The sequence below is a fragment of the Vicia villosa genome, unplaced genomic scaffold, assembly GCF_029867415.1.
Source record: "Vicia villosa cultivar HV-30 ecotype Madison, WI unplaced genomic scaffold, Vvil1.0 ctg.000726F_1_1, whole genome shotgun sequence".
NCBI classification, from domain to species: domain Eukaryota; kingdom Viridiplantae; phylum Streptophyta; class Magnoliopsida; order Fabales; family Fabaceae; genus Vicia; species Vicia villosa.
In genome coordinates, this window is record NW_026705326.1 from 140,747 (window position 1) to 156,799 (window position 16,053).

General features: G+C 30.1%; 1 protein-coding gene across 1 annotated transcript; it reads right to left on the reverse strand.

Moving 5' to 3' along the window:
- Window positions 1-12,099: 12,099 nt before the first annotated feature.
- Window positions 12,100-14,159, reverse strand: LOC131630727 (cyclin-D5-3-like). Its single transcript, XM_058901479.1, has 5 exons — window positions 13,662-14,159; window positions 13,483-13,569; window positions 13,107-13,398; window positions 12,885-13,018; window positions 12,100-12,767 (listed from the first exon to the last, which is right to left on the reverse strand). The coding sequence occupies exons 1-5, from the start codon at window positions 13,962-13,964 to the stop codon at window positions 12,564-12,566; spliced, it is 1,020 nt and encodes a 339-aa protein (XP_058757462.1). The 5' UTR covers window positions 13,965-14,159; the 3' UTR covers window positions 12,100-12,563.
- Window positions 14,160-16,053: the final 1,894 nt, after the last annotated feature.

Sequence of the window (16,053 nt, forward strand, 5' to 3'; positions counted from 1 at the left end):
AACACTTATAATTCCAAATAAAAATAGTTGTGAGTGAATAACCTTAGAAATTATAACTTACAATAAATTATAAATGAAGAATATAAAATAGGAAAAATACTTTTTTTAATCCCTTATCTTTACTTCGATGTCCGTTTGGTCCCTTAATTTTTAAAAGGACCATTGTAGTCCCTTAAGACTTCAAATAATTCCATTTAAGTCCTTTCCTTCCAATTTTCAAAAACAACATTTATTTTTGCTTGTGTGGCATCCGATGTGGCATCTGTTTGCACGTGTGGCATCTGACGTGGCATGTGTTCACCATCAAGGTCATTAAATTCCAAGAAAATTCAAAAATTAAGGGACCCCTTCACCCCTTGATTAATTAATATACAAATGATCATATACATTAACATTTCATTTTTCCTTAAATCTTTGTATTCTTCAATGGAATCATCTTCATCATCATTCCCCAATTAACGAAACTTTCAAAACAATGGAGAAATCGAAACCTTGAAACGAAAATCGACACTAAATTTGAAATCAAAAAATGAAACTGAAATCGAAATAAAAAACTATAATCGAAATCAAAATTATTTTGGATCTGAAATCGAAATAAAAAAACTAAAATAAAAAATAGTACATATATTATTTTGGATCTATAAACCCTTAACCCTTTGCATCCATATTCATTCTCCATGAAGCTTTCATCTTTCTACTTCAAAGATTATGGGATCTTACTGGTATGAAAATAAAATATCTACAACTAGGATATGAAAAATACCTTCCACGACTTCAGGTGGACAAATCAGATCCTTGTCTCCAGCAATAGCTAAAATGGATACTTTGCTTTTATATAAAATAATGTCTCATCCACGCACTTGAAATGCAGTTGTGAGTTGTAAGAGAAGTTTTGTATGTATGGTACCCAAAATATGCAATCGTAATATACGGAGGTTTTTTATAAGTTGGTTGGCCAAACATAATTTGCTTAACTGGAGAATAAGGAATGACGTAAAAAATACCCAGCAAGTGAATATTGTGAAGGAGAAATTCATTTACATGGAGAAAATGGTGATATTGTATCGTTTGGAAAGAGATGAAGCAGCTACAGGATGTTCTCTTGGCCATTGTGAATATGAATAAAAATTAAGATTACAATTATATTTAATGTGTAAATTATATCAAAAAAGGGAAAGGTGGACAAGTGGTAAAGTATTATGCTTTGCAACCAATGTGATCATGGTTCAATCCTTGGTGAATGCAAAATTTTGGAATTTTTCTTGGAATTTTGGTTAATTTGATAATGATCTTATGCCACGTCAGCGCCAGGTGTATGCCAAGTGTTCTTCTATTTTGACTTTGACTAACAGAGCAAACAGAAAGGACTAACGTGACCCTGTTTGAACAATTAAAGGATTAAATTGGTCGTTTTTAAATTTGAGGGACCACAATGGACCTAGAGGTAAAGTTAAAGGCCCAAAAAGATTATTTTTCCAATAAAATACTTACTTTTTAATTTTCCCATATTCCTTCTTGATGTTCTTCATACGAAGTAGGCACAATAATGTATACATATAAGATAAACAGAGATAAGAGGGAATCTAAGTAAAAATATAAATAAATGTTTGCATAAATAGAAACAGAGAGAATCTATGCATTGTCTTCAAGATAGTTAAAGTCAGATTCTTGATGCATAGTCTTTAAGGCAGATTTCTTATAAAATGAGTAAATGTAAACATCCAGACCATATTAAAGCTAAAATGGGTATACGTAAATAATATAAGGATGAAAAAAGGATTTTAAGAAGGAGATTGCCAAGCTGATAAAGAAACAAGCAAAGGAAGAGAAACAGACGTTTGAGGAAGCTTCAAAGGTTCAAAAGTTTGAAGGGATGAATAAAAGAATGTAATGGCTTTTTAATGAATAAAAGAATTTCCTTTTGTTAGTGTATGTTGTCATTTACTTCCTTTAGCAACACCAAAACCTAAAGCATGTCAACAACCTAATAATGAGTTTGTAACTACACAAATTTATTATCACAAATCTGAATAAAACATGAACAATACACATCAAAATGTCATTATGTTAAAAAAGAAACTATAGCGAAGAACATAAACTTTCAGAAAGTAGTATCATTACCACATTTAGAGAGAGAGAGAGAGAGAGAGAGTGAGTAAGAGAGAGATAATTAACAAGAAATAAACAACAAACACAAAATGCCGTCTCCAGAAATTCGTTTCCAGAATATCACAATTCATACTCCCTCTTGTGTTTGAAGTCACTTGATCAACACAAATTTAGTTATGAAAAGTTTTGCACATACCTTTCCTCTTTGAAAATTATTTTCAAGTGGAAGCTTGTTGTTGAATGCAGTATAGGGCAAAGATATAGACAGGAAAAGAATAAACACATTCTTAGAAGAGAAAGAACTTATCAGGAATGTAAATATATTCACTCTTCACAAACATACACTTACCAACCCGTTATACTCAACCTACGATACTCATCTATGTCATCACGTATCTCTCACATAAGCGTCCATCTCTGGAGCACAAACGAGATCATCTCACAACTAAGGTTATCTCTAACGCGAAGTCGCGAGAACATCCGTATTCTCGCGTCGGCGATCTCTTGCGCGCCGCTCAAACACGAAAGCATTAAGAACAGATACAAACAGTGAATGCTAGCTCTAAATCTATCTCTAGAGTTCAGAACCAACAGATTATCATCCTAGATAAGGATTCAAGAAGTTTATCTCTAAAGCAACCCAAATCCCCAGCATAGAGCAAAAATCCAGAACAACATCAACACAGATTTGTAAAGCAAGTTAAACATAACATTATAATCGGTAAATATACATAAGATTCAAGTAAATATACAAACAAAACCCAACCAAAGAGAAATACACGAAGAAGAAGAGAAATGAACCGAAAATCTCCCGGTTTGTCAGCTCCGTTAGACGCTCAATCCACCCCCGATCATCCGTATGCAACCTCCGAAGTTGTTTTCTAAGCTAATCTACCCTAAGAATGAAGGTTTGATGATTTGGGAACAATTACCCCAAAACATAACCAAAAAATTATGTTTTTGGCCCCTTTTAACGAGCTGCTGTCTTAGCAGGTCCGCTTAGCGGTGGGATCCCGCTTAGCGGCTGACAGCAAAAGTGAATTTTTATTTTCGCCGTAACTTGAGAACCGTAAATCTGAATTGCGTCCGGTTCGAAGCGTTGGAAAGATTATTCAATTCTCTATCCAATAATGAATGAATGGAAACCAAAATGATGATTTTGGTCATCCTTATTTTGAGCCTATGGAAGTCCGCTTGACGGTGGCAAAGCGGGCTTGCACCAAAACTGCGAAATCGAAGCCGTGCCTTTGACACTTTATTCCTCAAGGCTCCAATATGCATAACTACCTACAAAACACAGGAAAACTATCAAATGGTATAAAAGTATATGAAAATACAACTATTCACAAAGTATACGTATTTATACACAAAACGGGGAATTATTCAAACGGTATTAACAAAAGTATCGATAAGTGTCACTATTTACATACACAAAATAAGTACATTTTGGCACTTATCACTTGCTCAACTAGTCAAACCAAGCTCTAGGGTCTTGTTTCAAACCATAGAGAGCCTTTTTCTGCTAGAAGACATGATTAGGATAGTACAAGTTTAGAAAATCGAAAGGTTGATCAACATATACTTCCTCTTGGATGTAACCGTTCAAGAACACACTCTTTACATCCATTTTGAAGAGTTTGGAATTTAAGATGTATGAAAAATCTAAAAAGCATCCTTATGGATTATAATATAGCTACATGGACATATGTTTCATTGGAATCTATGCCTTCTTGTTGATTGTAACCTTTCTCAATAAGCCTTAGTATATTTCTTAAAACATTTCCATTTGTGTCAAGTTTGTTGCGAAAGACCTACTTGGTTCCAATAATTACTTTAGACACAAGTTTGGGAACAAGTTCCCAAATTTTATTTCTCTCATATTAGTTTAACTCTTCTTGTATAACAAGAGACCAACATTCATCAATCATAGCTTCATTGACATCCTTTGACTCAATAAAGAGTTGAATTTAGAATTTGTCTTATTAAGACACAATTTGTTACATAGTAAGAAGTGCTTACTGCATCGACCCAAGAATACTTAGGAAGGTTAGTTTCATTGAGCATTGTCTTTGCCAACTCTTCAAGAGATCCATTCTTTTATTCCATTACTCCTTTTTTTATTGGGGAGTTCATGAAGCATAAAAAGCGTGTTATAGCCCATTCTCATAAAAATTTCTCGAATTTCGTGTTTTGAAATTTACGTATGTGGTCACTTCAGATAGATGTTATGCTTAATCCTTTTTAGTTTTGGATAATTTAAGCCAATTTTCTGAAGCGAAGAGAATCTGCTTTATCTATGAGATAAGAAAATAGTCCAGGTATAGCGAGATTAGTCCTCCACTGTTACAAGGGCATAATAATTCCCTAAAAAAACTCATGGTTATGGATGGCCAAAAAAGATTAATATGCAAGAGTTTTAAAGGTTTGTTTGTTGAAATGGTATTTTTTATATTTCAAGAAGGATTTTACTTGTTTATCTTTTTGGTACACATTACACAAATCATTCTTTTTAAAATGCAGGTTTGTCAAACTGATTACTAATTCTTGACAAACCAATTTTTCAAATGGTCCATGTGGATATGGGTTATTCTCTTATGCCATAGTCATGATTCATCTTTATTACTTAAAAGACATGCATCATTTGAAGATATTTGATTAAAATTCACGGTATAGATATCCCTACTTCTCAAACTAGTAAAAAGAGTTTAAGTAGTTTCATATTTTAAAACCCTTAATCTAAATGAATCAAAAGTCATGTTATTATCTTTTTCACATAAATGGCTAATACTTAGCAAATAATGTTTTAAACCATAAACCAAAACAATATCTCCAATAGTTGTTTTGAGAAACTTATTAATAATACCAAAACCAATAATCCTACCTTTGTTATTATCACCATAGGAAATGAATCCTCTTTTTTATACGAAATGTTAACATAGATTTATCTACAATCATATGCTTTGAACAACTACTATAAAGATGCCATTTAGAGCCTATTTTATAAATCACGCATTATCAACTTAAGTCTTAACTTTTAACTTTTGATATCCAAGTTATTGAGTCCTCTAATGTTAGTGTGACTGTGTGATTCATATTATCTCTATCTTTCCAAATATAATCGTGATCACAGAAGTAAGATGAAATAGACATATTTCTCATTTTATTTTCATGACATTTATTATAGTAGTGAGAAGGATAATAATCATTTTAATTTCATGGTTTTTTCTAACAAAACAAAATAAAGCAACATGGCTATTTTTACCGCAGTAATTACATCTAAGCATATTGCATTTAAAGGTCTTATTAGCATGCCAAATATTACAAAAAATTTTAGCGTTATTTTTATGCATATAACCTAGATTATCTTAATTGTAGGTTCCTATTTGATTAATTAGAATGAGATTCAAGTTATCTCTTCTTTTTGTAAGCTTATCAAGTATGTTATGTAGGTTGTCAGCTTTATTTTCTAAATGACTGCATTTTCACACTAGATAAGTTCAACATGGTTCTTATAAGAGTTATAAGAATGAAATAAGAGTTTTGAATTAAAACACTATGTTTTATCTAAGACAATCTATTTCTTCTAACATATTTTTTTTATTTTCTTTTTTAAGAGAAGAAATAATAGACAGAGATATAGAAACAAGGTTTTTTTTAATATACTTGACTCACTATCTAGATTTTTACAAATGCAAAATAATTCATGATAAGTAAAGTAAGAAGTTGGGCTATTTACATTATTATCTTCATGTTTCTCCATAAGGCAAATGTTTGCTTTTTCCTTTATTATGATTCATCTGAAGAGTCTATATTGTTGTCATCCCAAGCTATGTAAGCCTTCTTTGTTTCCTTTTAAGGTCTTTGATGTTAAGTAAAATCAAATGTAAGTATTGTGTTTTATCGTATCCACAAGGATTGGAGCGATATCAAAACCGTTCAAGCATTTCTATAATTTTAAGCGAAAGTTTCAAGATGTTTGATTTATAATTTACGAAAGGTAAATGCGTACAATAATTAAAGATAGTTTTCAGAGGAATGGACTTATAGGGAATTGGTGCTCATTCACCGATTCAATATGCGCATCACGAATCAGTTATACACAATTTAAGCATGTTTCAATATATGTATCGCTCACAAATAGAGTTTATGTCTAAACTTTGATGAGATTTATACCTTTGGTTTAATCGACGATTTCTCAGCCTATTAACGATTTCTCAGCCTATTAAACAATACGGTAGCATTAAGATTCGATACCTTAGATGAATATTAAACCTAAATCTATGTCTAGTATTTATAGTTTAATAAATGTTATCTTAGATCGAGATTAGAATTATATTTGTCAATATTAATTCGATCCATGAAATAAACGATGAAACAAAGATAACATCAATAACAATTCATACATAAATTGCGTATAACGCCATGGTTAATGAAAATACATAATGTTTAGGTGAATTACGACCAATCCCAACAAGAGAGGTATTTCTCTACTCATGGTAGTTTGAAGCATAATGGATTAATTGAGATAAACGAGTATCAACATCGATTTCATGAATCTTGATGCGAATCCAGCTCCTTCTCCTTACAACCTCTTATATTCCTACTGATATATTACACTATATTATGATATTACAATGATAAAAAGTCAATCTCTCAACTGAGTTGTGTTCTGCTTTTTTTTAGCAGTTCTGGCCTCCCGAGTTCGCTGGTTTTTGCTACTTCTCGCTTAGCGAAGTGTCTGATGGCTGGTTATTGCTTTAAGGACCGTATCCTGTACAAAAGTAAACCAAATCAAAGTAATTATGCACAAGACTACTTTTGTTCAATAATTGGGGATTTTATGTAAGAAACTTTTCATGTAAGTAAGACAAATGCTATGTTATAATGTGACATTTTATCATAAATCAAGCACTATCAGTCTTATGAATTTTTTTTAGCTCTTTTCTGGTTCTAAGGGAAACTCGACTTTATATGATCTTTCTTGCATTGAAAGTCTTCCTTATTGTCAGAAAAGAAATGTTACATGGGTAAAATAAATGATTTAATCGATTAAATAAACTTTTAATAGATAAAAATACTTTAAAAAGCAACAAGTGTAACCTAGAAAGGAATCTCTAAAATGGCTATATGATTTAATCTATAATGGATTTTCTAATCAATTAAAGGTTTTTTCGTTGCTTTAATCGTTTTGGACCAAGTATATAATCGATTTGGGGAATGAGTTAGTTTTCCTAATTGATTAAAAACACGTTTAAATTGATTATATACATGATAGAATAGGTTTTAAGAAGCTTAATAAAATCATAGAGGGTTTGAAAAGATTTTGTGTGAGTGTGTATGTATGATTGTCTTAGTACTTCAAGACTCACTCTTACTCTTTTATAATTTAAACTGATAACTCTAAAATGTTAAGTGCAGGACCAAATAAGCTTGCACACTTTCTCACTTTCAAACTTCAAGTTTCTCTGCTTGATTATATGATTGATTAATACTTAAGGTTGGTTTATCTAACTGGTGAGGCTTGAGATATCTTCTTCTTGATCAGATGTAATCATTAGGAATTACTGGACAATTAATATCAACTTCCCTTTGATAGTTGTCACAAAGAACTCTTGAAAATAGCCATCCACACCAAAATACGTTTGACTATGGAGTTATCATCTTTAAAAGCTGCTTGATAGTTATCATAAATTCTCATCATCAAAATCAACTAATGGTTTTAACTGCACATAGATCCATAGTAAATTTGTTAGTGGAACGATTCATGGTCAAAAGAACTAAAAATTCTTCATGCAATAGATTTTTTGAGCAAAGTTTTCAATCCAGGCATACCACATTGGCTCAAACTACTATATACTGTTACAACAAAGAGGAAAGTTGTGATGGACATGTCCATGGTAATGAATGCTAAAATTAATATTCAAACTACTATGCTCATTTACCGCACCGTGATTATGTGTAATTCTGTAAATAGGAGTCACATGCATAATTTTTCCTTGCTTATTAAATTTTCTTAACCTCACCATTGCTCTATCCTGCAAGAAAAATAAAATCACTTATTTCCCAAGAAATTTAGATGATCAATATAAAAAGTTTGTGAGTGAATAAGTAGTTGCCTTTTGGGATACTATTATAGCTTACAGTGTAAATGCTAAAAGGGCATTTGCATTGAGTGATCTTAATGAGCATCCCGAAATTAAAGAGAATTTGGAGGCAAGATATTGAGAATATTTCAATGGCATTTTGATCGACTGCATCCACCACACAATGTAGGTTGAGTTCTTTGCAAACATGCAAGGAACTAATCTTGGCTGAATTTATTTTGTTCGAGGTAAAGTGATTGATTATAGTGGGAGGATGATTAACTGATTACTCAAACTTAAAGAATCTCCAATACGTGGGATTTATAGGAGAAGAAATATGAACCCAAATATCGATTATAAGGGATGAAAGATGATTTTGCATGAAATTTCTCGAGAAGGGACAAAATGGTGTAAAATAGAAGGGAAACCCCCATAAAAAATGGTTCTAAGCTCAAGCCATATTTTAAAATGTGGCAATCTTTATTTTTATCAAACTTGCATAACACTTCCAATAATTCTGATTGCAACGCCTTTAGGGTGCACACTTTGCTAGCACTCGTGCATGGAGACTTTATAAATGTTGGGATTTGATTTCCAACAACATTATAAACCTCGTCAACTCCTCTTCTACAATTTTAGGGCATTTGGGTATTATAAGCGTTTTGTATAATGATCAAAGGGTAAATTGTGAAAGCATGGATATTGAGATGAAACTTAAAGCACCAATTATTAAATCCTACTTGGATTGGCTAATGAGAGAACTTCCTGCACCACCGATAGTAGAACAACCTATGAGCATGAGCAGCAAATTATCCATTAACCTCACCCCACCTATGTCTTAAGTTTCATGGCTTGAGTGGAAGATATGTCTTCTAGATTCTTAAGTAACCCACCCATTATGGAACTCTCCCTTAGAGTAGTTGTGCATGACTACCGCCAATAAATTTCTCATCCTAACGCTTTTGAGCGCTTTGAATAAAGGGAGCATATTTTGTATGACAGAGATAACTGCTTTCTTGCAGTGAAAGGGAATTTACTGGAGAGTTTGATCAAGGATAAAAGGCCTACCAAGACATTATCCCTCCAAACAATGATCCTAACCATACATGATTCGGGCATTTCACTCCGATTTCTATTTTTCTCTTTTAGTTTTATTTTAATTAGTTTTGAATTTATGTTAATTTAATTTTAGTATTTATTTTTATTTTATATTGATGTTGATGACTAATACTTACAACTCAAACTTTGTAATGATTTTCATCATGCAATATTGAAAGTGTTTGAATTAAGAATAACACAAGTGGATAATGAAATAAATCAGATACTTAAATACTCTTTCTCTCAAAATAAGTGTTTTTTTAGTTTAATTTTTTTTCTCAAAATAAGAGTCTGTTTGATAAGACAAAAAAAAGAGTTTTTAGCTTTTAGCTTTTAGCTTTTAGCTTTTAGCTTTTAGCTTTTCAGCTTGTATTAATCAAAAAGCTCTATTTGGTAACTCTATTTTAGCTTTTAGCTTGTAGTTTTTTTACTAGCTTATAGCTTTTTTTTCAAAAGCTAATTGAAGTAGCTTTTGAGCTTGTAGCTTTTAGCTTGTGAGTTTTTCTTCCATTAATACCCTTATTATTTTAACTAAAATATATTATTACCCTCATTAAGTAAAATGCCATATAATGTCATTTTGTATCTATCAGCTAATGAAACAGCTTTATCAAACACTCACATTAGCTTATCAACTATCAGCTACCAGCTATCAGCTACCAGTTATCAGCTAGTTTTACCAAACAGAGCCTAAATGTCGTTTTAAAAATGTAACATTAATTCATTTGTACCAATTTTGACCCTAATTATTATTATTGTCAGCACTAATGTGAAGACATTAAATCTCACTATAATGCATGTGTAGCCAATAATAATTAAAGACAATTTTGTAAAATTGTTACATCTATTCCTTCACTTATTACTTTTTTTTAATCAGTATACAATTTTAAAAGATTTTTATTTTGAGTCGGAGGGAGTATGAAGTATAATATTCACATAAGTTGAAAACAATTAAGATGATATAACAACTAAAGATGGAACTCTTAGTTCAAAATCTTGCAATTTTCATAGATTTTTTCTTTCCCCACCTCCCTATGGGGTCACCCCAGCGTAAACCCCATTTTACCCCGCTTCGGAAATGCATTTCCGAAATATTTTTTTTTCTAAATTTTTCGAGACTTCGGAAGTGGATTTCCGAAAAAATCCCAAAAATTGGGATTTTGACTAATTCGGAGATGCATCTCCGAAACAACAAAAAAAATCTAAAAAAATCCCAAAAATTAATTTTAGGATATTAATTAATTCAATTATCATAAATTTGATATAATTTATGAGTAATGAATAATAATAATTATATATTTTGATATAATTTATGAGTTATGAATAATAATTATTATATATTTCTATTTTGATTCATATTTTAAAATTTAAAATAATTTTAATTAAAATAATTAAAATAATGTCACTTACAAAATGAGTTATAATTTTTTATTTATATATTTATAATAATTATTATATATTTATATATTTACAAAAATAATTAAAAAAAATGAGTGTTTTAATTTATATATTTATATATTTATATAATAATTATAATAATTATTATTATATATTTATAAAAATTATTATATATTTATATAATAATTATTATATATTAATTATAAATATATTTATACATTTATATAATAATTATAAAAATTAAAACAATGCGTGTTTTAATTTATAATATATATATTATATTTAATTTTAAATAATTCAAAATTTACTTATGAAATTAAGATGTTTTTGATTTATATAAGTTAGTAAAATAATTTTTAACTTTAAAATTGTTTAGGAAATTTTATACCTATTAATTGTATTGATTCACCTTGATTTTATACCTATTAATTGTATTGATTCACCTTGATTTTAATTTTTTTAATAATTATTGAATTCTTTCGGAAGTGTATATCCGAAACATTCCAAGACCAATTTGGTCTTGGAATAGTTCGGAAGTGTATATCCGAAGACACCCCCTCCCAAAAAAAATTCGGAAGTGTATATCCGAAGACACCCCTCTCCAAAAAAAAAGGTGTTTTCGGAAATGCATTTCCGAAAACCCAAAAAAGGGGTGTTTTCGGAAATGCATCTCCGAAAACACCTTTTTTTCGTATTTTCGGAAGTGCATTTCCGAAATAAGACAAATTTTGAAGAAAAAAATAAGCGTTTCGGAAATGCATTTCCGAAATAAGACAAATTTTGAAGAAAAAAATAAGCGTTTCGGAAATGCATTTCCGAAGTGAAGGTATTTTGAGTTTTTCACGAGAGGTGACCAAGAAAAGAGGGAGGTGGGTAAAGAAATTTCCTTTTCATATATCTAAGCTCAAAGAAGGAGTAATGCGTAAAGCAAGCGAAGAAGTTGCAGCACCACACCCACACATGACAACCACTAACACAAAGATTACATCACATGTTCAAGTGATCCATCATATAAATCCATACCATGAACATTGCTCACTGTGGAGCCATAGAAAAGATGACCCATACCTCACAGTCTAAGCTCTTTCTTGGAGGAAAAAACCAACAAGTTGTACGGTATATCCATTGTTGAGGTTCCAAATAGGGAGGGGAAATCTTATGCAAAGTAAAAGTTGTTACTTAGATTAAAGAAAATGTATTAGATTATCCTTTACTAATTATTAGTATTGGGTTAAGAAGTACCATTCCCACACTCAACACTACAACCAAACAGTTGATGGAAAGTTTCTCATTCCTCCTGAAAAGGAACCTCATGCTTCAACTTTTACATGCTTTATCATCAAATCACCCCAACCCTAACCCAATTGTTGCACACATCCATCAAATCACACAAACCCATTTTGTCTCTCTACACATCATACAAAGCAAAGCATCCCAAGTGCAAGTAGTAGTAGTACTTCAATAATTCCATTCACAACAAAAGAATCAAATAAATGAAACAAAAAAAAAACAAATAAATTACAGTTGTAAAAGCAAACACTATCACTATGAATAATTAATAAATAGTGTTCCACTTACACACTCCACATATCTTTCTTGCTTTCACTTTCACTTCACCACCACAATCCTTGTGAACTTTCATTCACTCACCATTCATTCTCTAAACAAAATCTACAACCAACCTTTTCATTTATTTACTCTTTTTCTCACTTGTCACTCCCAAAAACTTTTTTGTTCTTGGTTCAATGCTATCAAATCAATACAAACTCATTCATAAAAATGGGGAATGATACTAATTAGACCTATTAATCAACTAAAAACAATACAAAAAAATACCAATCAAATTAATTAATTTTCCTATATAGAAATCACAATCTAAGGTCGATGTAGCTTTTGTTCTTGAAAATCTTCAATATTCTCATAACCAAGCTTTCTCTTAACTCCTGAAAAACCACTAGATTTGTTCTCAACAACATAAGTCAAATTCGACTCTTTTGATAATAAATCCGAGGAAGGTGTCTTCTTAACTTTGTCTCTCTTCTTTTCTTGTATAACATTGTAACATGAAAATACATGTTCCTGTTCCATAAAGCATATAAATTAATAAACTTTATAATAATAAGAATATTAATAATATATATTTGTTATTTTTTATTCAAATAATATAAATTTGTACTAATTAATTATTAAACTTACACTTTCTATATTTCCCCATGATGAGATTAGCTTTATCTTAATATCAATTTCCTTCTGAGTTAATGAAGAATCAAAAGCTGCTAATATAGAAGCAGAAGCAATTATAGATGGTCTTTGATTCATCAAATTAAAATCTGCACATACACACAAAATAATCATTTTTTTAATAAAGCTAATTTAAAAAAAAAAACACTCACTATTATTTTTTTAGAAAATAATTACCTTTGACCAATGTTCCAATGTGTTGTGTGGCTTTTGAGATTATTGTCTCTGATCTTGAATATTGATTGCAGAACTTGGTGAAGAAATAATGTAAAAAAGCAAAAGGTGTTGGTAATCCCATTTTCCATTCCAAAGTAGTCAAAATTAAAATCTCCATGTTCTTAATCACTTTGTTCTCAAATCGAAACTGTATTGGATATTCTGATAATGGAGGAACTCTTTGTTCTTCCATTTTTGCTGCTATTGACAAACATGCCACTGATAACAATTGAATAGCCCATGGTTTTGATTCCTGCATATATAAAATAAATAATCAGCAAAATCTATAAAATAAAAAAAAGAAAAATAAGTGTGATTTTGTTTGAGTTTAGCTTACATCAATGGATCGTTTTGAGAGAAAACGGTCGAAATAAGTGATTGATAAATAAGCTGTTTGGAGTGTGAATCCAAATTTTGCTTGTGTCTGGAATAATAAAAAATGACAACTTTCATTAAGAAGAACCAAAAAGCAATGTAAGATGAAAAAAAAAAAAGCAATTTTTGATGAAAACTAACATTGAAAATCCAATCAATGGCATGTAAACGAGCATTTCTCAACCAGAATATATCATCATCAACATCATGATGGTAGGATAAGAAATGAGTGGTGGAGGAACCAAATCCTAATTCTTGTTTGAATAGATATTCAATGTATTCATCATCCTCTTCATCTTCAAGAATATTATGTGATGAGTTAATGAAGATGGTGTTTTCATGTTCATCATCATCATCATCTTGTTGAAAGAAGAATGTGGAATCGGTTTGTTCATGGCAGAGAAGACTAGACAAAGAAAATGGGGTGGCAACATAACTCCCCATATTGTTGATAGTTGGAGATGTTGTGGAAGAATAGTTGGAGTGATAAATAGTAGGAAATGTTTGAAGAGAGATTGGATTTTGGTGGTGAGTGGATTGGAGTGAGTGGGTAGTAGCGGTTTTGATGCCGCCAAAATAAACAAGATTTCTTATAATGGGACGTTAATTTACGGTTATATGATTTAATATGCACAACAATGAAAATATATCTTCTCTGATATGTATCATGGAGAAGTTGAATAGTTGATTATATAGTTGAGAGTTATCTTTTTTAAATAATACTGGATATTTAAATTAACTTTTTTTTTAAAATTTATTGAATAAATCATGTATTTAATTTATATTGAGTTTAAATACATTAATATTACTAAATTAATTTAAGAAATATTTTTTTTATCGGAGGAACTAGGGAGTATTGATAATGTCAAGTATTAGTCAACTTTTTTAATGAAGACTATTTTTTTCTTAAAATATATGACCATTCATTATTTTAGTTTTTAGCAGTGGTCTAGATTCGGTCAAGGTTTATTGTATTTTTTTTTTATTTTCAAATTTTTAGATCCATTTGATATAATTAAAAAAAGTATTTGTATTTTCAAAATAGTTTTTATGAAAACTTTTCTAAAAATAATATAAGTTTATTTTAAAATTATTATTTATTAATTAAAAGATTAATTTTGACATCAATATGTTTTCGAGCTTATAGCTTATGTCTTATGTCTTATAAGCTCATATGATAATTTAGACCCGTTTAGTAACGGTCTTTTCATCACGAGCTTATAACTTATTTTACTAGCTTATAGCTTATTTTTCAGACGCTATTTTAAATAGCGTTTTAGCTTATGTCTTATAACTTATTATTTTTTCTTCCTTTTTTATCCTTATTATTTTAATTCATATATATTCATTTTTAACCCTTATAATTTATTTTAATTTAAAATAAAATAATTATATATTAAATATCTTTTATGTCATTTTACATTTATAAGTTAATTGAACCGCTAATTTTACCAAACACTTCAATTAACTTATAAGCTATCAGTCTCAGTCATCCGCTATAAGCTATAAGTCATCAGTCATCAACCATCAGTCATAAGCTATAAGCTATCAGCTAGCTTATCAGTCAACCATTATTTTTACCAAACAGACCCAATATTCCTTTGTAAAGATTTTAACATAGATTCAATAAAAAGGTAACTAAGTCTTATTTTATTAAGTGGAGTTGATTACATAAATAAAATTTCATTATAATGCTCTATCTAACACCATGTTTTTATTCAATTCGTTAATTCTAAAATCTTTTTTAATAGTTTCACTTATAATTTTTCTAAGTCTTCCTTTGTTTCTAGTTATTTGACTTCTTACCATTTTATCTACTCTCTTTACAATAGAATCCAACTGTCTTTTCTCTACATGCTCAAACCACTTAAATCTATTTCTACTATCTTTTAACATAGACTCAGAAGATACAAATCCTATTTCTAGTTGAATCAATAGTTAAGGTAAAATCAATTATTCTTTAAAGGAACCAATAATGTCAAATTCAATTTTACACCAATAAAATCACTTTGTCTTTTTCAAAAGTAGAACCAAAACATACACTTAGTTTGTCCCGAACCGCGTCTGAAGGCTAATAATCCAATCTCTCCAACATCTTCTAAAACCTTATTAATTATCACCAATCTTAACTCTAACAAACAAAATGAGTAGAGCTTTGTGATCTCGATGCACTGTATTTCTAAAATATGGATGTTACACTCTCCACAAATTACTTCTCAATCTATAAGTATCATCCTCCATATATTGTTTAAGGTACACAACTTCTACCCTAAAAATATAAATTCATACTCCATTTAATACTAACTGAAGTTCAAATTACTTGTATATACAACCTTTACTTAGGAGGAATTTTTTTTCCATCATACTCTCAGTCCGACCAACCTTCTCAAACCACTTTGAATAAAATAAGATCCTTCCTTATGTGGTTTTCATCATATCCATCCTTATGATCCTTTTAACTTCACCAATACCTTTAATCTTAAATTCACCATTCAAAGTATCCTCGAGCCTACCAATTTCTATTTTACTAAAA

What these genes read in the sequence shown, in the direction of transcription:
- LOC131630727 (XM_058901479.1), bottom strand. Translation starts at nt 13,964, where the DNA reads ATGGGGAGTTATGTTGCCACCCCATTTTCTTTGTCTAGTCTTCTCTGC. An exon ending in CCATTGATTGGATTTTCAAT is followed by an intron (nt 13,570 to 13,661) that starts GTTAGTTTTCAT and finishes TTATTATTCCAG; the next exon opens with ACACAAGCAAAATTTGGATT. An exon ending in TCTCAAAACGATCCATTGAT is followed by an intron (nt 13,399 to 13,482) that starts GTAAGCTAAACT and finishes TTATATATGCAG; the next exon opens with GAATCAAAACCATGGGCTAT.